Source organism: Ictidomys tridecemlineatus, chromosome 13, assembly GCF_052094955.1.
Source record: "Ictidomys tridecemlineatus isolate mIctTri1 chromosome 13, mIctTri1.hap1, whole genome shotgun sequence".
NCBI classification, from domain to species: domain Eukaryota; kingdom Metazoa; phylum Chordata; class Mammalia; order Rodentia; family Sciuridae; genus Ictidomys; species Ictidomys tridecemlineatus.
Window position 1 is genome coordinate 16,663,499 of NC_135489.1, and position 17,832 is coordinate 16,681,330.

A 17,832-nucleotide genomic window follows, 5' to 3' on the forward strand; every position below is an offset into this window, starting at 1 on the left:
AAACAGCACTGTCTGAGGCGTGTGAAGAGAAGGCACAAGGGGACCCCTGGCACAGGTATGTGACCAGAAAGCTGAGAGGCCACGATGCCAGGAGGGCAAAAAAGTAAATTGCTCTGGACAACTAATTTCAAAATGGTATTTCCAGAGGAGAGCTCTTCTAATGCAGGCTATCACCTGTGGGTCAAATGAATAAGAAATGGAGAGACACCTTCCGAGTCACCTTAGCCCCCTCTGAGGCAGCTTCAGGTACAACAAGGAATTTAGGGAGAGCCGAGAGCCCAAAGCAACAGCCGCCCTGGCGAGTGAGGGGAGTCTTGGGGCAGAGGGCTGTCCACAGAGTATTCTACACCGTCTAAGGACCCACTGTCCAGTTAGTGTCGTAGGAGAAAAAAAGCTCAACTTTACTAAAATACACTGGTAGACCACCACAAATGTATCTGGGGACATTAAGTGTTCTCATATTTAACTTCATAAACTTCTCTCCTCTTTCAATGACAAAGCCTCGCAGTGGAATGTCAGGGCACTGAGCCAGGAAGGCAGGCCAGGGCCTGCGGCTCCCTGCATACCTCCATGTCGTCCGTCTGCTCACTGTTCTCGTCATCTTGACCTCCGTTCTTCGGCATGTAGGCCATTTTCAGCCGCAAAAATCCCTTCACTCGCGATTTATGACTGCGTAAAGGGAGAAAATTGGTCATAAAGGATATGGCTTGCTTATGTCCTTCCTGCTTACAGGGACTGCTGAAATTGTCCCAAGAAACCAGTGCCTGAAGCCAGCAGGACAGCACCCCGCCACATCCACCCCAAACCTCACCTTCTTGGGCGGAGAAGAAAATCCTTAAATGTATAGGGTCGCTCCATGGTTGGATCTTCTGTCTGTGAGAAGAAAAAGTAAGTTAGGCTTCCATGCTCCTGACAGTTTTGTGTTTTGGAGACAGAAGTCTGGGTTCTAGAGAATACGTTTTCATACTTTAGAACATGGCCAAGGTGAAAGGAAGCTGGTTCCTCCATTGGTACTAGATGATTGATTAAGCATTTGATAGGACACACGAGGTTTTGTCTACTTAAGATCCACTAGATGTCACTATCCACATTGGGTTTTAGGAGGCAACCCCTGCCACAGACAAATGACAAAATTATAGCCGTTGCTGCCAAGTGTAATTTCTAACTGCAGGGTGCGGCCACAATCTCAGGGAGTGGATCAGCTTCAGAGAACCAAGGGTCACTGGTGTCTTATTTTCCCTTGTGACTCAAGAAATCTAAATGTAGAGGCCTCAAGACCTAATTTTTGAAGGCAACTTTATTTCTTGCATTAAAACATCATGTCATTAGCCTAAGAGAATTGACAGATTTATCTCCAGCACAGAAACCAACGAGTGCTACCATCTGATCCTCTCCTGGGACTTACTTTTCAAAGCTAGGAGCTTTAAAACGAGATGAAATCTGTTCATATGAAAAGAAGTCAGTATTCACTTTATTGTACGAAGTTGTCTGTCCTAATGAAGCAGGACATTGGGAAACATAAGTGTTACTATTATTTTAAAAGATTTTAAAATACATTTCTAGTTGGAGATGGACACAACACCTTTGTTTATTTTATGTGGTGCTGAGGATTGAACCCAGTGCCTCACACGTGCTAGGCAAGCGCTCTGCCACTGAGATACAGCCCTAGCCCTGCTAATTATTTAAAAAAATACTACACTTCTAAAACCTCAAATATCTAGACCCTTCAATTAAATGCAATTTAAAATACTTTTATAGCAAGAGACAAACCAGAGTACAATGATTTAGTATACAAAGGATGTGTATGTGCAAACTATTATATTTGAAATGGTATTAGCTGACGTCATTCCTTGCTTTAACCTCTCAATATCTTCCTATTTGTCTCGTAATAAAATTAAAATTCCCTCCTATGACCTACAAGGTATATAACTGGGTTTTTAATTACCTTTATCCTCATTATGAACCAGTCTTCCTGACCACTCCTCATACTCCAACCATCCTGGCCTCATCTGTCATCTGTGCCAATCACATCTAATCCTGCTGTAGTAGGACCCAGCCCCTGGCAGGTCTTTCTGCTGGACAGCTGACTCCAGATGGCCTGGCTGTCTCCATCTGCCACCTCACCCCCAGAGCCCTCATCTTAAACTGTCACTATGGAGCCTACCTCGTCTTCCTCTATTGTTCCGCTCTCCTTTATCTTCCCCTATCGCTATCTGAAATTATCCTGTACTCGTTTATTGACGAGTTTATCATCCACCTCTTCTAGGATGTAAGCCCATGAGATCAGAGACTTGAATGTGCTCACCCTGGATTGCTGGTGCCAAGAGCATTGCTTGGAGCTCAGCAGGCAGAGATATAAGTCCATTTGCTCTATCAAAACCACTGAGGCCCTGAAATTCTAGTGTATCATTGATCAAAGTCAATTATATTCTCTAGTCTGTTCTTAGTTAAGATAGTAAATCGAAATCAGACATTTTGGGAACATTTTCTACCAAAAAAAAAAAAAGTTAAATATACATTACCCATAATGGAACATTCAGTAATCAAGAATTCTACTTCTGGTATTCCTTCATTTTTTCATTTATTCAAGCAACAAACACTTCTAGAGCAGTGATGGGTGGCTATGACACAGTCCTGGCCTGGGGGTTCAGCTGCATGGGCGGGGCCGTCACAGTGCACGGGGCTCTGTGGCTCCACACATCCACTGACATGGGGCCGCTACAATCTCTAAGACTTAGGGTGGAGGGAAAAGACTGGCTCTGACTTGGAGATGGAAATGGTTTTGGGGTGAGTGGGCAGGTTGTGGCAGGTGGAGAAGTGGGAGGAAGAACAGCACAACCTCGGGGAACCCACAGCATGAGCACAGCTTACAGGATCTTAGCACAAGGACCCGGGAATAGAGGAGAGAGCAAGGGAGTGAGCGGGGAAGAGCAGCACTCAGCAGACTCAGAAGTGAATCTGTGCACACACCATGTAGTTCAAACACCAGCACCTCACAGATCGAGCGGTCTGTGCCCTGGCTTTGTGTGGCCCAGAGGGTCCTTACCTCTCTGTGCTCCAATGTCCTCATCTACAAAATGAATCAGGGACTGGATCTTAAGAGAGTTGTTGGGAAGGTTAAGTTGGTTAGTTGTAGTGGCTTACCACAGTCCTAAGGTGCCTACCACACCTAACAAGCTTGGCGATCATTGCCATGAGTCAGTTCTACATTTTCATGTCACAGGAGTATCGCCAACTCAATGCTGGGCAACAGGAGGCAGGGCACTAAAGATGAAAATGAAATTCTCCAGCCTGAACAGGATGGTAACCATGTAGATAACTACATGCATTTATCCAGGTCACAACCTGCTCATGCTCCCTGGAGAGAGCCAGGTGGGGATCCCAGGAGGGTACCAAGGATGCTCCTAGTGAGAAGCCATCACAAATAGATGCAAATTCAAAAGAATATACCCTGCTGTCATCCTAAAGAGGACAGTTGCTTTAGCAAAAAGTACAGTCACTATGACACATGGTGAGATAAATTATTTTTGCAGGCAAATGGACAGGGGGAGGGTCTCCTAGGTCTTCAAACTCAAAATCTGCCTGCAACCACCAGAAGCTCCCAAGCTTCAGGCTACTCCTGTCCCCCACACCCTTGACTGTGCCTAGGCACACTGATGCTGGGGTGGGGTCCAGTACTATGAACAACCTGCCAATTGTTGGACAGGTAATCTCTCTCCCTGGTCTTAAGTTTCCTCATCTGGAAAATATACTTGGGAATACACAAATACCCTTCAACTCCCTCTACATTCCATGACACTGGATTCTGCACACAAGAGAAGGATCAGTTGCCACGAGCTGTAAATAGAAAAGGGGTGAAAGAATGTTGACCACCTTGGCCACCCTCAAGTACTAAGCAGCAGCTAGGGCAGCACCCTGAAAATGCTTTTTACTTTGGGAAGAGCTAAAGGTCAGAAGTTAGCCATAGCTGCACCAAGCAGCACTTGACTGAGGTGGGAGACGGGAACATTCTAACAAGAGCACTCTGCCCCCGGGCACTGCCCACAGAGGTAGGGTTTTTTGCTGGGGTCTCTAAAGGCAAGGGAGCTACAACTAAGCAAGAAGAAAAAGCTCAGAAGCACAGTGAGAAAACCCCATCAGAATTTCATTCTGTTGTTAATACAAGCCCCAGAGTTATTTTTATCCCTAAATAATTGGTAGATACGACTAATCAAATACTCTATGAACTTTTAAGTAATTATGCACTGAATTTAGCAAACAAATGTGAAAGCGCAGTTTAAAACAATCAACAAACACGTACAGTTACAGCTATCTAGGTTTGCTCGGGTGCCCAGAGTAGGAAACAAGAGATACTGCGTTTAAGCTGCAGGCGACAGGACCTGCAGGCACAGCCTTCCATTTCTGCTGCTGCCAGCATCTCCTAGGTAACACGCATGTCATCCCAGCCACCAATGCCTCTGCTTAGGAGCACTGGACCAGCTCTGGGGCTCTGTCACAGAGCTGGATGGAAACTTGGTCTCATCTGTGCATGCACCCTCGTTCTATGGAAAGCACCCTCATTCTAGGAAGACATACTATCTTGGTTAAGGTTAATAGGCAACTCGCCCATCTCCCACATAGCAGTCAATAAAGCCTGCAGAGCCCTCTTCTAAACCTGACCTTTGGAGACTTCTTAGAGTAAGTCTTCAGGTTTCCTTAATTCTCTGACCTACATAAAGGGTCAGCCTACCAATCCTATTTGCCCTCCCCTGGCTCCCCCTTCTTTCACTCCTCGCCTTGATATGAAATAAAACGGAAAAGAGGTATTAAAGATGAGCCGTTAATCTGGAATAAAGCAAGGGAAACAGAGGTGAATCCTACTTCCTATCTACTTTTCCCACAAATAATACAAGAGGATTGAGTCTCACAACCACACATGAAAGTGAACCACAATTCCAAAATTTTCTTCCTGCATCTGGAAGTATCTGGTAAGAACCAAGCATTGGGGAATCCATGATCGGAGGGGGAAAAGGCAGCTGAGAACAGAGGCAGTGTGTTTCTACCATGTGGAACCCAGGCTTCCACTACCTCCCTGCCCACCTCTTGGTTCCCAGCTCCCTCCTCCCCGTCTTCTGGCAGAGTGGCAACTTGGACTTGCACCGATGGCTCACAGGCCCAGCAGGACCCTTAATTAACCCAGGTACCCAGCTCCTGGCAGTGGGCTGTGGAGGAGCACGTGGGTCAGCGCCACAAGGCTGAAGAGCCTGTTCGCCTGTAGCCTCCACCCAGGAGCTGCTGTTAGGTGAGCCCAGCAAGGGAGGCTAAGCAAACCCTCTGGTCTGCCTGGGAGGCATCTCTAGGACAGGAAATTCATGACTGCACAAGGGGACGCTGAAAGAGCCACGCCTCAGAACCTGAAAGTGAGTTTTTACATTGTAAACACCAATATCCACTGGCAACCACAGCGACAGGCCTCTAGATTAACAAGGAAGAGTTCGTCAACCACCATCAGTTATGTGGCTCCAAGATGTCCTTTTCCAAATCACATGCGAAACATGAAATAGAATACTCAAATTATCAAAAACAATTTCCTAACAATCATGAGAGTCTACCCCCAATCCACTTTCCTGGTTTAGATGAGGGATGTCACTGAGGGCTGGCAACATCTGCAAGCAGAAAGAAGCAAGCAAGGCAGAGACAAGCAGCTTGGGAGGTTGAGGCAGGAGGATCACAACTTCAAAGCCAGCCTCAGCAGAAAGGCGCTAAGCAACTCAGTGAAGCCCTCTAAAATACAAAATAGGGCTGGGGTATGGCTCAGTGGTTGAGTGCTCCCGAGTTCAATCCCTGGCACCCCCTTCCCCCTCAAAAAAGAGAAGGGCTTACAATTTCTTGGGCAACAAGACAAGGCCTCGTTCCAGGCTTGAAATGCCTTAAAATAAATAAGTGAATAACACGTCAGCATGAAGGAACAGGCAGTAATACAGATCTGGAAAACATCCAAAATGCAAAGCCCTTTCTTATCTAAGTTAAATATATTTAGTGTGGTACATATGTAGAATTGGAGAGAGAGAGCCTCAGGTGAGGGAGAAGAAATGAAAACTCCCACCTGTGGTGCCCCGGTAGTGAGAACTCTCATCTGAGGAAAGAAGAATCTAGAATCAGGCACTTTTGACCTCCGTCAGGGATCTCGGGTTTGATTTTCCCATGTGCCATTCCATGTGGCAGCCCACTTGCCACGTATGGCTCCTGAAGCTTAAATCTTGATTAAAATGAAGGAGAATTATAAATTCAGCTCCCAGGCACAGCCACATTTCTAATGCTGAACTCGCAGGTGTGGCTCCTGTAATGGAGGCACCTGGCCACACCACAGAGGAACTTGTTTCACTGAACCATCTTCAAAAACTATGTCCCCTACATGGATATTTGTTGAAAGAGTGAATTCTCCAGCAGAGAGTGGGGCCATATCAAGTCAATCCATAGTCCTACACCCAGGTTCCTTACCCCCTGAAAAGGCTGAGGTGAGCTGGCAGGGGCCACTGGACCACCACGTCCTTGTTTCCAATAGTTTCCTTCTGGACTGCTAAGACAGCTGGAGCACTTTTTTAGATTAATATTTTCTTTTATCCAAACCTTGGTCCTTTTGACAAATATTGAATCTATGGGTCATAGATGATCTTTTTTGACAATGCTTATGGAGCCACCAAGAAGAGAGCAGACATTATTCATCCCTAAAACAGACTCCAATGCTAGTTTCCATGTTACACACTCACACCAGAGCATTATCAGATTCAATTAATGACACTCTGCAATTTTTCCCTAAGTATGCTTCACGTATGATCAAATACGTACAGGAAAGCACCTCAAATCCTGGGACCAGAAGCCTTGCCCTTTCAGAATATGCTACTTGGGATCCATGACCACAAGGAAGATAAAGAACGTAACCTGAGTCCTCTCTTGTGGTCTTTGTGGTTCATTCCCCTGAATGGAGTTGGCTCAAAAAGCTAGTCACCCTGGAGTATGGGGAGGATGGAGGTCGGCGGCAGGCTGCTCTTCGGGCACATGCATAACTAGGAGGATCCATCATCATTCCATGCACATAGCTCATGTTGGAGTACACATCCACTCCAGGGGCTCACTGTCCCACCCTCTTTAACCTGGTTTCAATTCTCCCCTGAGCCTCACACGGCTTTCTTTGAAAGCTCACACTAAGAATGCTGTAAGCCCCCAACGGGTCAACACTAGCTAAGACACACAGCAGGTGGGCAATGCAGAGACTCCGGGAAATGAACATCAGGGGAGACCCACCATTCGGAATCCCAAGGTGAAGTCTATTCCCTTTGCTGACTTGGTCTCTTGAAGAGAAACATTCTTCTGTTCTCTGGAAGCTATGCCCCAACCTTTCAAAACCAACCACCAGCGAATCACTCAAACAGGGCTTAATGGCACATGGTTACATATTTAACTTATGCCTCTTATAAGCATCTTAGCAAGGGTGAGGTTTGTTACTTTAGGGAAAGGGCACTTGGGGGTACCCAAAGAACCAACCAAACACCATGTTTAAAATCATGACAAGATTATAGCTTCATCTGAAGAGTGTGAGTAGAAACCCAGAGATGCAGGAATGCAGAGTCTTTCCTCACAACACACGAGACATTCATATCCTCTCAATGTGAGCCAATGAAAATAATTATACATATATATATTTTTATTTTTGATGACTTAGGAATTGGTCTCACGGAGAAACCTCCCTCCTCCCCTCTCACACACACACCCCTTCCTGAGGCACCTTGGAGCTTCAGGTTTTTAAGTAGAAACAAAAAATATTGCAATGCTATCACTTCTGCTCCCGTCCTCGGGGAGGGAAGGCATTTGAACCCTTTCTCCCATAATAGGTTCCGTGAGTGAGCAAGAGTCAACTGCTTGCTAGCACATTCCTTCCCAACATCTCCTCACAGCTTCCTCAGGAAGATCCAGCCTTGGCATTTGACGTACAGGAACGGCCCCAGTCTGCACACAGCGGGAGGCTTGCGCTAGGTGGGTTAAGTCATTATAGTTTATGGACTATTTATGCTACGAGCTCAAAGCACTGAGAAAACACAGCACCCTTGTAAGGCAGAAATATTTGACTCTCTTCTCACAGCTCCTACTTATGTTACTTTGTGCTGCCCAGGGAAAGAAGGCCAGGAGGAGATGGAACCATCTGGAAAGCTGAAGTCGAATATGGAATATCTACCTCCACCAGGTCTGATCCCACACTGTATCTACTGCCTCGGGGGTTGCAGGCGACACCCCCAAAAGCAGTTATAGCCACAGCCTCAACTGTTTTGCCAATCTGAGCACAGAGGAAAGCCAGTGGCCGCACATGTGGTAGCGCGGTGCACTTTCTAACGCTAAGGCAGGGTTTCCAGGGGTCAGGCTGCTCAGAATCTCTTCTGTCTCCATGCCGACTAAGAAAGCTGTAAGCCCAACTGGGTAAACACAGCTAAGACACACAGCAGGTAGACTTCCAGACTCAGAGAAATGAATAGCAGCAGAGACCAAAGGGTGGATCTGGGAGCAAAGATACCAAGTAACAGGAAGAGGGGCTTGACATAAGGAGATGTCCCTTCTGTGAGGCACAAAGGTAGAGGAGTTAAAGAGCAGAAGAGAGTTGGAGCTGGGGAGGCTGACCCGAGTGCTCATGTGACTCAGACACACGGGATCTTACAACTAAGAGAGTCTCTGTCCATCCCGTCACAGGGCCCGCCTTCTAACCAGGAAGAGGGCGCGGCTGTGGCCTCTCAGTGGTGGCGAGGGATGCCACTCTGCAACACACCAGCTGGAAGCAATTAGGAGCCTCTACCCTCAGCATGCAACACAGACACGTAGCTGTCCTTACCGGAAGGTGATTAAGGGGCACGTCCACCTGGCCCAGGAAGTCGTCTCGTGTCTGTAAAGAAGAGAGCAAGCGGTTAATGCTGCCAGTTATTCAATGAATGTCAGTAAAACATTCTTAAAAAAAAAGTTTCATTGTAAAAAGAGACAGAGGTTCAGAGCCTGACTCTGAATTCGGTGGGGACTGAAGGCAGAGGGCCAAGGTGAGGCATAGAGAGCAGTCACCAGGAGACCCGAGAGCAGAAAACACTGTGCATCTCGTCTTCGGCTGTCTGAGACATTGGTTGGCATTTACTACCAAACAGGATGTTAAGGAATCATCTGTCAGGGTTGTGAGCTTGTGGGCACTCAGGGGCATGAACATGGAAGGCCACTGAGCGGCTGGGAGTAGAGCTGGGCCCATTTTAAAAGGAAGGTAGTACAGAGATGCTGGGAACATTTTAACAACTATTAATTTATCCTGCACTATAAACCCAGGGCTTCCTGAGAACTGAGTGTCTAGGGAAAGAGTACATAGCTTAGTTATGAATAAATCTTATGAACCACAGATCCTAAAAGATGAACGCCATTTCAATCCATTAAGTACACTGCTTGAAAATGTGGGGATCAAGTCCTATAATTTTTGAACATGCCAAACCCCTCCCTCTCTCATCCACCACACGGCATGCTCATTCCCGACTTACAGGGGACCCAGGTAGAATTCATTAGGAGATACACGCTGGACCTCTTTCAGGCTCTGGGAGTGACCTGGGAAGTCATAACTCAGGTTCATGAGTCTCTGGCCTGGACTACAGGGCATCTCACAGCTGTGTCCACACCAGGTCTCACATTACAAGGTTTACAGAGTGGCCTCTGGTGTTCAGATGACCAGAGGTGCAAATCAGAACAGGACTCCTGCCACTCATAGAAATATGTAGCATACTGAAACATACACTCAAAATGCATAAAAGCTGGAGAGTTCCTCACATGTCATCAAACCCATTCCACAGCTAGTTGAGGAAAAGCCAAAGGAGAGCCCAGCTTGCCTCACTCTGAATCCCGGGTCCTTACTTTCACTCTGCTGATTTACTCAGAAATATTCTAATTTGCAGAAACTACTTTCCAACTCTACTTGAAAACAACATTCTCTTCTTTCACTTAGTGGAGCAGTAGGTAAATATAAACAAGATCTTTTGAAATGATTTGCTCCAGGCTTAAGAATTTCCTTTTAGATAGTTAAAAAAAATTTTGATTAACTGGGAAGCCCATCTCTGTCTGCTCTAAACGATGCATGAAGGATAATGAGAAATCAAAGTCAGAGCTGATGGGGTGCTCCTGAAGAATGAGATGAGCTCCTGAGCTCTTTCAGAACTTTTCTCAGTTCTCTCTGCCTCAACCCACCATGGGGAGGCCTCCTCTAACAGAAGACTACAAGGGAGGCGCCCATCAGTTCCTTACATTTTACCGAGAGCAGCAGTCAGCAGAAAGCCTGGAAAACAACAGCTTTGCTCCCCAGGGACTCAGGCCAGGGTTAGTCCTCCGTTGGGCTGGTTTCATTATAGTTTTAAAACTGGTATAAATGTCAGTACCATCATACAAGAAATGGAAATTTGTTGCCTATTGGCCATAAGTTGTGTGTCTACCTAATATGAGCGACGGGTACTGTCACCACCCCACCAATCCTCCTCTTCCTCCCCTAGTCACTGCTGATGTAGGAAGTCACAGAATGTGACTGATCATCAGAAGACAGTATCATTAAAGCTACTCATGAGTCATGAGCCTAAGTGCATTTTTTCCCCCCGAAGTGCGTTTCAGCAAAAATTCACAAAACATCTAGGTGCCATGTTGCTTTACTAGGGAGATGTCTGGGTTCTAAACTGATAACGTGAGTTAAGCTCTGCCAGACACCTAAAAAGAGGAGGCCGACACTGATGGTGCAGCAGCAAACCCTGCCAGAGTGCTCACCCTACTCAAAGCTCCGTGCCAAAGCTGTGGCGCATCCTGGAGCAGCCCAGGAGGCAGGCACCATTATCTCACCCGTTTTATAGACAGGAAAGCTCAATGGTGAGTGACCTGCCAAGTTCCCGACAGGCTGGCTCCCAGGTTGCTCTTAACCCACACTCTGCCCATCTCAGTGAGTGGCAAGAGAGCAAGGCGAGTACTGGCCCTGGGCTTCTCCCCGAATGCTGGCTTTCAAGGGTGAGGAAGGGGAACTCGGATGACAGTAGTCTCCTGCAACTTTAGGAGGTTCCATTACAGATTTCTGGGTATATGGTCTCTCACTCCACCAGCTCCTTTTCTCCAATGAAACAGTTTGCCGAATTCCCTGAGGTTCTGTGAGGCTGGGAAACCCGCTCCTGCCTTATTAAATTTCCTTGTCACATTGGAAAAACAATTTCTAACACAGTCAGAGATAAAGGAACCTCCCCACCAAAGGGAGGAGAAGGCTGTTATTTACATCAAAGAAGATGGAAATAAAATTAGTTTATTTAAGAAATAATTATTATTTATTAAATTATTATTTTTTTAAAATAAAACAGGAAATCAAGGCCCAAATAATGCCGGCTCAAAATGAATGGGGTTAAAGCAACATTCCACCATTCAATGGAAGATGCATTTGGCCAAGAGGCATAGGTTTCAAAACATCCTTTTGCTGCCAAAACTGGAGAAAGTTTAGGAAATAAAGTGTTTAGGCTAAAGGCATGACGTGAATTCTTACAAACGGCTTCAACACTGCAGAAGAGCTGTCGTGGGATGAGGGAGGACGAGCAGCTCTCCTGGAGGACTTGTCATGAGAAGATGTGCAGGAGTGTGGCAGCAGGATCAGCTGTCAGGGATGGCATGACAGGCAGAGGGTTCTGACTGGGGCTCTGAAGAGACAACATCTAAGGCCCTCACAACTGTCTTAGGATGTCACTTACCAGAGTGTGACGTTTTATACCAATGTTATAAAAAACAGATAAATTTTTAGTCGTTAGTATTATAAAATTGTTTCCAAACATCATGTTAACTATGAGAAGCTACAAATTAACTTGTGAAGTGAATACTGGCATTTCTTGTGGCGATTTTAAAGTGATAAGACACTGAATTTCAGCCTCCACTACCTGCCATCCTGTCCTCCAGGGTGAAAACACTGCAGGCTAGTAACACAATTATACAGGTTCCCTTCTGCTGAGCCATCGGATTACTTTTCCAATTTAATGACCATGTCCAGTGGCGCTCCTGACATGTGTCACGTAAGGTGAAACAAAAATCCATGTTCCATTAATGAAAAAGTGAAACACACACACACAAATCAAACAGTGTCTCTTGGAGTTTGCTCACTACACACTGATGGACTATGTGAAGGCCCCCTCCTCCCCACTTCAAAACCAATGATTCTCTTAAGTCAGAAGGAAGGACAGCAGGGTGTGCACGTCATGCAGAGGTGTGCTGCCGCTGTATGTGAAGGCCAGAGGCCCTGGGACCAGGACTAGCACCACAGTTCCCAGGTAGCTCCTGGGCTCTTCCCCAGACTCCCCAGCGAGCACTAGTCAGAGCCACCAGCTGTGAAGTGGACACCAGGCTTATCTGTCCTCACACCTCACATGTGACCCAACTTCTCAACACACCCATCAGAAGGACCACAGAGTCTCTGATCTTTGGGTCAGAGCTGGGCTTGAAGGATGGAAGGCCAAAGTCATCACACACCAGGACTTCATTACCCGGATCCTTCCAGCACAGGCCATGGCAACAGCAGCAAGGCCAGGCATGGTGTGAACTTCCCACTGAAGCCAAGAAGTAGGGAAGGGGGCTGTGGAGGGAGAAAAGTACCAGCCACTAGGATGGTGGCCCACAATCACACTGGGGCTGCAGGGCTCCTTAGGCAAAGCGTATCAAAAAGTATGGGCAATTCTTGGGGAAAATGACCCATGAAGTACTACAGCTATGGATCAAGGCAGTGTTGGGGTTCTTTTTCCCCCCTCCTGTACCAGGGATTGAACCCAGTGGCATTTTACCACTGAGTCACATCCCTATCCCATTTTTTATTTTGGGACAGGGTCTTGCTATGCTGCTAGGGTTGTCCTTGAACTTGCGATCCTCCTACCTCAGCCTCCTGAATTGCAGGGATTACAGGCATGAGCCACCATACCTAGTGGGGAACTGTTTTTGAAGCTGTAAGCTGCAACCCCACAAGTGTTTTACAAAAAAGTATTTTTTTCTTTTTACTGTTGTTGGCCCTGGGTTCCATTCCCTTGTGCATGCTAGGCTAGCACTCAGCCACAGAGCTATATCCCCAGCCCCTATTTTTAAAAATAAAGTATAAAAGAACAGAAAAATATCAATGCCTTAACATGAAATACAAGTACTATTTTGAAAACCTTATTTCAGTTACACACATACAAAAATGTGTGTGCTAAGAACTGATCCAGAATGAATCTTTTTTTGTGTGTCCTATCATCAAAACAATCTGAGGGCCACTCAGCTACAAAAAAATAAAAACCACCTAGAACAACCGATTGCCTAAAGTTTTACCCTGGAAATCACACAGTGACTTGCTAGATTAGAATTTCTTAAGAAAAATGGAAGAAAACTACACAGAATTTACAACATAATCTACAGAATCAGCATTTAGAGTAACGACAGTATAGTTCCTTTTCTTTAATGTCACACATCAAGGTAGACATCACAATTGCCTCTGACACAAAGCCAGAATCATGGCACCTGCCTTCCTGCCCAGCTCCAGTGCTCAAGACCACCTCTGCCTGCAGCCTCCTCCTGCAGCACAGGGCTCTGCAGGCGGGGCACAGGTACGTTTTTGGATTGACTTAGGAAGCGTGTGCATTCTGAATTATCTAAGCCATGACGGCTTAAGTAACTTTCACAGAAGACTTAAACCAAAGGCTAAAAATACATTGTCTCTTTAGCAGTTGTGGCATGGGAAGTACCTAAGTGGCACAGACGATTCCTCCTAGACCCTCATCCCTCAGTAAAGTGAGACCAGCATTCTCATCACAGACAAAAGGAAAGAGAACCCTCGTCTGTCTCTCCCTCTGCTCAACAGGCAGACACAATGGCCTCCATCAAGGAGGCTGCGGAGAGGAAGCCTCCACCATACAAGTCCCAGATTCACCCCTGGGGCCTCGGGTTTCAAGATAAACTGCTGTGAAATACGTCATCAGTTACTGTCAAATGATAATCCTGTTACATTCCACTAAAACTAAAGAAAAGTGCCACAATGAAATATTCTCTGAATGCTCATGCACTTACCAAAACTGACTTCACAGACCCCAGAACACAAGGCCAAGCAAGTCTCAGGTTTGTTTTTTTTTGTTGTTGTTGTTTGTTTTTAAATCCACATGGGTAGACATTTCATTATGGCTTTCACACTACCATCTCCCCTGCCATTGAGTCTTGAAAGGAAGGATTGAAATCTGCCATTCACTAAAACACTGCGGTGTGTCCTGGAGACAGTGATTCTTATTTATATCAACAAACAAGACTCCCATGTCAACAAAACCTCAGGACACTCACAGGACTTTTACAAGTCCCAGGAGCACCATGCCAGGCGTGCAGGCAGAACTTCTCTGGGCTGCCTGCGTCTGCTGTCAAGAAGACCATCTACTTTAAGAGAAGCTTTTTTAGGGGAAATTCAGAAGATAAAAACAGAAGGTCCAGGGAGATAGAGCAAGGTCTAACTGTTCTGGCAGAGAAGGGAGCAGTCCTGCAATCGCGGTCTGGCTCTGGTCTGGGGCCCAACCAGGCACGTAAACTGTGTTGAGAGAAGGTTTTCTTAGGTGGGCTCAAATGCGTCCCTGTTGCTCCAGGTGTCCAGCTATGAGGGATACAATGTGCCCGATGGGTCCCCTCTCTGGGTGGGTGGAAGTAGCTCTAGAATAAGCTCTAGAACACTCAGTCCCCACCCTTGAACTCCAAATATAAGCATGTTTCCATTGGTAGGGTCAACAGATGGCAGGAATGATACTTTTTTTTTTTTTTTTTTTTTGCAAACAGAAGCATTTGATAATCAGAATTTAATACCCAGTAAACTCGAGGGGTGTGAATGCTGAGTAAGAATTCTGGGAACTAGACTCAAAACCTCAAGAGACCTGCAGAGCTCAGAATCTCCTTAGCTCCTGCAGGGAGGGGCCAGCCACAGTGAGACTACACTTAGCACATCTTACTCTGGACAATCTATTTCCATGGCTCAGTGGCCACAGCCGGCAAGGGTCTTGCACTTCTGGGTAGAGCAGCCCCACCACACAAGCCTTGGATACCGACACTGGCATGAGCAGAATGCTGCAGGAATCTCCAGGGGGAAGTATCTCATTCAGCCCGAGGTCATGGTTGGGATGACTTTAGAGAGAATGTAAAGGGCATGCTGAAGGGCAGATGGGGTGGGTGGGTGGGTGGGGTGAGGAAGGAACTGCAGAAGCATCAGGCTCAAACCATGAGTGCAGAGGAGGCCTGTGGCATGGAAGTCAGGCCACTGGGAGGAAACAGAGCAGTGGGGGGTGGGGAGAAGTGGAAGCTGGATCCTAAGGGTCCCATGTGGCTCACTTACATGAAAAGACAAAAGATTTTAAAGTAGGTAACAGTTTGGATATGAGGTATTGCCATGTGTGTGACAATGAGAGAATGTTCAGAGGTGAAATGATTATGAAAGCTGAAACCTAATCAGTGGATTAATCCACTAGAATGGATTAAATGGAGGTTGGGGCTAGAGGAAGTAGATCATTGGGGGTATGCCTCTGGGGGTTATATTTTGTCCCTGGTGAGCGGGGCTCTCTGCTTCCTGGCCGTCTTGTCCTAAGCTGCTTTCCTCTGCCACACCTCAGACCCAGTGCTACGGAGTTGGCTGACCGTGGACTGAACCTCTCAAACCATGAGCCAAAATAAACTTTTCCTCTTCGAAGCTATTCTTGCCGAGTCTTTGGGTCACGGTGACGCCAAGCTGACTAATGCGACTGGTAAGGACTGCATTTTAGGAGGGTCGCCTGCTTGGGGGTGCCCACGTTGAGGAGTCACCATGAAGGTCTGGCTCCTCAGGAAGAGGAAGGCATGGCACCCACCCAGAAGAGTGCACTCCTGAGCCCTCCTGTCAACAGGGCAAAGGGTGTCAGCAAGGTCCTGGGCCCAGTGCCATCAGTAATCCTCAGCCACCAAAGTCCCTGACTTGCTATTGATGTAAAGCAAATATGAAGGCCACAGAAGAATAAGTGCAAATAAGGGGACAGTGGGATCAGACTGCTGCCCTCTCCAGGCAGCAGGGTATCAGGAGCCCACACGGTCTGTCACCTACACTGTCACCTACACGTTCATCACCTTTGCTTCCTTCCCTGTCCGGTGGGAGGCGTCCTCCTCTCCAGCCCAGACATGCTTGGTTACAGACAACCGATGGCAAGCTACAGCTGTGTTATCTTTTCAAGGAAAGACGAGGTCACTGCTTGTCACCCTTCAAGGTTCTGGGGCAGGACCTGGTGTCACAATTATCTGCACAAAATCTCCAGGGCAAAGGCCACCGAAAGCTTCTTATAAAGCTAGTGTATTTGTAAAAAAATAACGCAAATGTGAAAAAGATCCAAAAAACCCCTGAAGCACAATGTCATTCTCTTACCGCCTCCTGGTGAAAATTAAATTTGATGAATAAACTAAAAAGATTTTAATGAACATAATTTGCTAAAAAATAAGCATTCTCATACATTCTATTTGTTACAAAGCAAACGAATCCGAGACTGAATTTGGAAGTTTATTTAAATGGAAACGTGTCACTGGGTTCATTTAGTGACCCGATACTGTTTAATTCTGTGCTTCTGTCTTTTGGTACAATTTGTCTTAATTTCTCAAGATTGCAGGAAAACTTTCTCAGGATAAGTGCCTCATTTCTTCTCTGGAGAAGTTTTTAGAATTAGATTTTCTACAAGTCATTTTAATAATAGATGTATGAAGAAAATATTCTTCTATCGTCTCTGAACTGGACCAAAGTATAGATGTCCATAACCTGAAGTAGCAACAGACACCCTTAGTCAATGTAGTGTTGGGGAACAAACTGGATGAAGGGGAAAAGTGAACCGAAGTTTCCCACGGACTCGAGGTCATTTTTATTCTTTGACTTCATTCCCAAGCTTGATGCTAAAAGCTCTTCCTCAGGGCGTGGGAGGCTAGCAGTCCACCTCGCTGCCTGGCTGGCCAACCACGTGCAAGTGCGGAATCCCACAAGGCAGCAGACAGACCACAGGGTGATGTCAACAAACTTCATTCTTGGACGTTTAATGACCGAAGACTCTGAACTCGTGTCATCCAGTTTATGCAAGGACACTGACCTTTCCTAAAGGCTCCATTAAAACAGCCTCATACTATGAGCTGGGGGATCCTTCCAAGTTTCCTCTCTAAACTGGCCATGTTTTGGCTGAAATCATATCGCTGGCCAGTGACTCCATCAAAGTTTGCTGGGGAAAAGCTCCAGCTAAACTCTGGGGAGAACCTCGGGACTGAAGAATGACAAGCTCACATGCAGTTTCCTACTCTGTGCCAGGCGCTGTCGGAAGGTTAAGGAACCTGCCCGAGAGCAGGCAGGTGGCAGCCTGCTGCGCCTGCCAGGGGCTGCAGCACCCACACTCACCATCATCGAGAGGGGACAGCTGTAACTTCAAGTACCAATGCCTTCATGCAAACCGCGAACAGCTCCCACTCCTCAGGAAATTCTAGCTTGCTCTGCTGCAGTGCCTGGTGCACACCCACTGGGGTCACACTCACCAATGCTGCCAGCTCCAAAGGAACGTGATCTGAGCAGTGTTTGCACGTGCATATTCTTGCATGGGCCCTTTTCCCCTTGCTTATATTTTAATAGAAAAAATGAAATGAGTAAGGTATAGCTTGAAAAATAAATGGAACTGAATAGTTTTTATTCTTTTATGCTACCCAACCCCCTTCCCTCACCTCAATGTCTTAAAAAAATTTTTTTTGTAGTTGTAGATGGACAGAATGCCTGTATTTTGTTTTTATTTTTATGTGGTGCGA

General features: G+C 46.4%; 1 protein-coding gene across 14 annotated transcripts in view; it reads right to left on the reverse strand.

Moving 5' to 3' along the window:
• Positions 1-17,832, reverse strand: part of Nedd4l (NEDD4 like E3 ubiquitin protein ligase) — a 300,850-nt gene that overhangs the window by 65,693 nt on the left and 217,325 nt on the right. For all 14 annotated transcript variants that reach the window (XR_013429542.1, XM_078029961.1, XM_078029962.1 and 11 more), the window contains 3 exons: positions 8,858-8,908; positions 812-873; positions 567-669 (listed from right to left, as the gene is read on the reverse strand). Coding sequence is in view for 13 of the 14 variants with exons in the window: in XM_078029961.1 (XP_077886087.1) it covers positions 567-669; positions 812-873; positions 8,858-8,908 (216 nt within the window). In the remaining variant the exon portion in view is untranslated. The remainder of the gene's footprint in view (positions 1-566; positions 670-811; positions 874-8,857; positions 8,909-17,832) is intronic.